Source organism: Mirounga angustirostris, unplaced genomic scaffold (assembly GCF_029215605.1).
Source record: "Mirounga angustirostris isolate CCGP_5_RB_7025 unplaced genomic scaffold, mMirAng1.0.hap1 SCAF_7, whole genome shotgun sequence".
Classification (NCBI taxonomy): domain Eukaryota; kingdom Metazoa; phylum Chordata; class Mammalia; order Carnivora; family Phocidae; genus Mirounga; species Mirounga angustirostris.
In genome coordinates, this window is record NW_026991715.1 from 97,832,931 (window position 1) to 97,838,842 (window position 5,912).

A 5,912-nucleotide genomic window follows, 5' to 3' on the forward strand; every position below is an offset into this window, starting at 1 on the left:
TTCCCCTCACTGTGGCCTAGTTTCAGAATAGGTAAATGAAATGTCTCATTACTTCTCATATGCCTTCACAATCCCTTTTTAGCTTCATATTTTATTTTGTGCAGCTTCATCCAGATGCAGTTGTCCATAGAAAATTTGTACTATCAACTTCCTTAGCTTTAACTCATTGTCTTTATGGCTTTAGTACTTGATTGTGTCTCTCCCCGCAAATGTAAATTTAGTTTGATCCTTGATGAACAACAACTAAACTGAAAAGTGACTGAACAATAAGCAAAAAAGTGAAGAGTTTTCTGAGTGGAGAGGCTTTCAATGGTGAAGTGACAAAAACAGTTTGCCTCTCACCCAGTTACTGCCTTTGCTGCTTAACTGAAGTGAAAGTACAGATATCAGGAACTCAGCAGCTTAAAACCGAGTGATTATCCACCAAGCCCAATGTCTCCCTGAAGGCCTAGAGATTACACGTGTAATAATCAGGCTGCCCTTGCCAAAAGTAAGGCTTAGTGCTTCATTTTATTTATTGTATTTATTGAATGGCGCCATTCCTTGATAGCCCCCAGGAGCATTAACAAACATGAAAGAAACCACCAAAGGAAAGAAAGAAATATATAAATAACTAAAAACCATGCCACTAAAGTTTATAATCTGGAACATGCAGTATTGACACTCTTTCAAGTCATCTGTTCTACCTTCAAGTAATGTCAGCATTGCTTTCATTTGCCAAAAACCTAAATCTCTAAAGTCTTGTACAGGTCCCTTTGCAAAACATCCATCCTTCCACTTCTTCCTAATGTACCAAGCCAAGTGACAGTGTGATATTCCTAAATTTTGCACCTGGTTCTATATTATTATCACCTGTATTTTAGCATTGCGATGATCATATATTTAAGACTCCTGTTAATAAACCTTTCGTAAAATAAGGTGCCTCTATAGCCTCTAATATGTGAATTTTTAGGGAATCGAGCAGTTATTAAAATCATATCATCCTTTCATTTAGGAATAGACAAGATGAGAACCTTCTGATGGGTGATTTTTTTTTCTCATGTCTTTAACTTTTCAATCTATGATGACTCACATCACATTCCTTACAAATATTACTCTTTCAAATTTGCAAGTATAAAAAAATAAAGTTTAAAAATACCATTTGAAATAATTGTCATCAAAATGGATTTAAAGTTTGTTTTGTTTTCTTCCATGTTTTTTGTTTTGTTTCATTTTTAAGGAATTGAAACAATATTTTCTTTCTATGGAAGTTTTTTCCATAAAGTTTGGCTGGAAAAGAAATCATCCCTGTATCTACATCAAAAGTATGGTCAAGTATTACTGCATGATTTCTGTAGCTTGTTTACTATTCTTATTCTCGACTTTAAGAGCAAAATTATGAGTCTTTGGCTATAATTATCTGGTGCTTATAATAAGTCTTTATATCTGTTCCAGGCATTCTCTGTAAATTTTACATGTGAGATGACGGGGAAGAAGAAAGGAGTAGAGTGGATTATAAAACAAAATAAACTTAAAAGTCTGTAAGTGTAATAGAGTGGCTCAGAAATAGAAACCCACTAGCAGGTCTTGGATGTGCTTATATACAGAACACTCTAATGAATTTATTGAGGGGTTGCTTTTTGAAGAGAAAGGATGAAGACTTGAGAAACTCACCTCACATGACAAATAAATGAATGCAGTGTGGTTGGTGGCAATAACCTATAGATATTGTCCCTGGTATTAAGGAAAATCCTTCCTCCCCTCAGAGTTCATTCCTCATGCCTCAATTAACATGCAATGAGTATCTGGGTGGGTTCAAGCCCTCCTCAAGAGGAAGGAACACTGCAGTTCTCAGCCAAGAGGACTCACAATCTAATAGAATCTATGTTCCACAAATACACTTTACACAAATCCATTATGTGCCAAGAGCCAGCTTGTTTTATAAATGCATTTTGTGAAATGCAATGAAATTAACCCAACATTTATATTTTCAACCTCAAAGTACATTATGAGAATTATAAATTTCCCAATTGACAAGAGTTGAAAATGAACATTGTCCTTATTTACTTTGGGTGAAAGCAGAGAGGGTAAGGGAAGGCTAATTTTCTTCTTTAACCAAGGCCAGATTTAGTTTTCTATAATTTCTGGCTCTCTATTCCATAGACAAGTTTCTTTTCTTTGTGTTTTCTTTTTTTTTTTTCTTTCTGGATTCCTAATAAAATAAGTAAAACTAGAATTATGTTGAAAAAAAAAATACTCAAGGATATTTTAAGTCCCCAAGGTGAAGAAACCGCCTAAGGGAGTCAAGAGTACATAGACCAGATTTTTTACCGTGTGTGCTATTCTGCATTTTTAAAGAGGCAATTAGTTATTCTTGTGTATTAGTGACTGCCCCATTTTCTCCATAACTCAGGTGATACAAAGGGCCTCAGAGAGGACATATTTTAAGTGGGACATTTAATACCCCAAAAAAGGGATGATTCTAATTTAAAGTCACTGAGGAAGTTCTTTCTATAGATGCAGTCAAATTACACAGCAGCAAAAACTTGGCCTAGCTGTTTTCAACTCTCACTGTCATTTCTAACTAAGCCATCTCTAACTTAAAGATAGAGTTAAATGACCTGATAAAACCACTTGTACCTGAGAATTGTTATTTATTTAAAGCAAGCACAGCCAGCACAATGTTAATTTGGTGGCCATACATACAGTGAGTGTAAGATGCAGAGCTGTGAAGAAAAAAAAAAAAAAAGGACAAATTTATCATGTGTTCAGTGTGATGGGACTTTCAAGCTCCTAGTAGGTTATGTGTGTCACAGGCGCATGCAGGAAGAACTTCTGGCAGGCAGAGTTTTTATTACATGCGTCTGACAGTTGGATACATGTTTTACACCACAGAAAGAGAATCTGTTTTTTGAGATCTGCTTTCACAGTCTAATTTTGCTTAGCAAAACCACAACTGGAATGTTTTAAAGGCAATTTTGAATAAGCACTGTGAAAATCTAGGTACCCCAAGATCCCACCAAAACATGAAATGAAAATATCTGGGATACAAAGAAAAGATGCATTTCGTGAGCACATATCTTTAAAATCTAAAATTGAATCAGAGAGTTTCTTTCTCAAAAGTATAGATTCTTTAACTTCCTCTCCAAGAGAGGCATATCTAAAAGGTTATTGATTGGGTTCTGAAGGACAGAGTATTTATTATGGAGGAAGCCATCGCAGGGTACAAGTGTGAGAAATTAATGATGGCTTTGTAAGTGTCCACACTGTGGTGTGGAACCAGTGGGGCAAGTGTCAATCTATATGATAATACATTCCCAAACTTCATAAAGTCAGTGATGTGAAAATGCATTGATTTCTTTGTGAGCCAAACCGAATTTGTCAAAGAGAAAGAGCAAGACGTTTACCGAAGTTAACACCTCAGCCTGCAGAGAGTGGCTTGTGCTTCAGTTTTTATTTGCTTAAAGAGTTTATGATGTGACGTGTCACATTCCTTATTTTTATTCTTGTCCCCAAATGAGAAGAGAACATGCATTATGTACATTTCTGACTATGTGGAATACTCAAACATTTGAAAAAGAGAAAAGGAAACACATTTTTATCTGTACATTTAAAAATAACCAGCCAGCACCGAAGCTTGAACTCTGGCTTCCTCACCTCCTTCGTGCTCTGCCAGATGCAGGCATAAAAGAGTCGCTCAGTACTTCCAAGTACAGATTTCTTGATGCGAGTCTGACTGCCTTATAACTAGCATTACGGAAAAAATCGAGACACTAGATTTAAGGGGTTATTTCCTATCCATATATAGGGATTTACATAGACTCCTCAGAGGGGAAAATTGTTCAAGTGTGATGTTTTAAATAATATTGGAAAAAAGAGAGACTACTTTTGGTCTACCAAATACATCATTCATTACGAAATTCTCCTATCCATAACAGTTCTAGGTGAATTCAAGGCAAGCTTTTTTTTTTTTTTTTTTTTTTTGCTCCCTTTGCTTCACTGGAAAACTCCTTATCGTTAAGTTTTTCAGATGTGTATAGGTCTAAAAAGAGAGGGTGGGGATTCTGTCAATTTGCATAAATTTTGTATAGATGGTTCCCATGAGACCACTGAGAATGCCACCATGGAAGATTTGCCAAAATACCTTGTTTAAAACGTGCCATAAATTCTTGGATTGCAAGTGATTTTATTTATTAGGCAATCATACTGGCTCCACTTAAATAGTATCTGACACACTCGGAGTTGAAAAAGTATATCAGTAAATGGATTCAATGTATGCCTTTATGAAAACTTCTAAAAGTAATTTCCTATCAAATAAGTACCTTAGAGTGTTGAATGTGCCAAGTGTCAGAATTCTGTTAAAATTCAAAAAGAGTCAAGTACAGATTTTTCCTTGAGAGTACACCTTGATTAGCTACATGAACGGAGACATAAGTAAGACACATCTCCATGTCCCCACAGTAGAATAAATTATTTCAGAATTAAACACAAATTTAAATTCCACAAAGTGACATCTTTTTGAATATATGCAACTTACCCAGGAAATGATGTATTTTCAACAGTTTTGAGATTAAATGATATTTAGCTATGCTTTCGCATTCACAACAAGCTGTCCGCCTGCAAATTTTTTTCTTTTTTTAAATGCAAGAAAATACTTAAAGCTGCTCTAGTAGAAGTTTATAATATTTTATATAAACATTCTTAACTGATCTGTTTGTAAACATTTTAATGGCAATTCTTTCAGCAAACACACAATATATTCATAACAAACCACACAGCATTTGATGTTTTCTTCATAAATCAGCTGTACCTAATGCAATTTATCTTTTAAAAGATGTTTTTGACTAAACACAGTTCTGAGTCGCGAAGAAATCCACAAATAAGCACCTTATCTCTTTAATGACTTGCTTAGGCTTCCCTATATTTACTGCTTAATGATCGGAAGCATTTAATTTTCAAAGTTTCATTAAAACCCATCTACAAAGCTGATGGATAAGCAATAGTGATTTGTGATAGAAGATGTGGGAAGCCATTAACCTACATAGGTACCAAGGAGAAAAGTAAACAGAGAAGAGAATACTTTTTTTGAAGACAAGTCTCTTCCTATTTGTCATTATTAAACTCCAGAGCATCTGTTCCTGGTTTGATCTTCAATACGGATATGAGGCATTGCCGCCTGGAAATGAAAGTCTAAGATAAGGTAGGATTCTTAAGAGATCTTCATGGAAAAAAAAAAAAAAATACCCCAGGTTGCCATTTACTGGGAAGGGGAAATCAATACAAAGACCTAGAAACTTGTGGCGAGAGGACATTTTCTAGGTATAGGTCATAGTTTATCAAGTTGCCTCTTTTGCAATGTAATTTACTTGCTAATAAGACCAACTGACTATACCTGAATACCATGTTATCGTCAAAATGTGATTTTAAAATTCTCTCCTCATTTCTTGTGTGCTTGAGGTTTGCTGGTTTATTCTTCCCGAGCTCGGAGTGGGTAGACAAGGTCGATTTAAAAGAAAATGAATGGTTTTATACTCCTCTTTATTAAAAAGCAGGCATCCCAAACGCCACACTGTGCCGTACCCAGAACATGAAAAGGTATTTAAGAAGCAGGCCTACCGTTCTCATCATCTGACTTATTTTCGTTGTCAGAATCGGTCAAAGTAAGGGCTGAGTTCTCACGACTGGACAGGCCGGAACTGCGTCTGGATTTTATCCCTCTCCCCCACAGTCTGATGGCGTGTTCTGGAGACATCCCTCCCTCTGTGTCGGAGTCGGCGTCAGACCCTGTGCTCAGAGAGTAGCCCTGGTGAAGGATCCCCATGTCAGAACAGTAGCCACTTCGGTGCGGGGAGGGCTCACAGATTCCCAGTTCCGCAAGGGTGAAGTTAGTTCCTAAGGTGACAGCAACAGAGAGACTGATTACAAATTGTGAA

General features: G+C 36.2%; 1 protein-coding gene across 2 annotated transcripts in view; it reads right to left on the reverse strand.

Annotated features, from left to right (window-relative positions):
* Positions 1–5,912, reverse strand: part of TENM2 (teneurin transmembrane protein 2) — a 926,033-nt gene that overhangs the window by 842,076 nt on the left and 78,045 nt on the right. For both annotated transcript variants that reach the window (XM_045901687.3, XM_045901680.3), the window contains exon 2: positions 5,596–5,871. In XM_045901687.3, the coding sequence (XP_045757643.1) occupies positions 5,596–5,871 (276 nt within the window). The remainder of the gene's footprint in view (positions 1–5,595; positions 5,872–5,912) is intronic.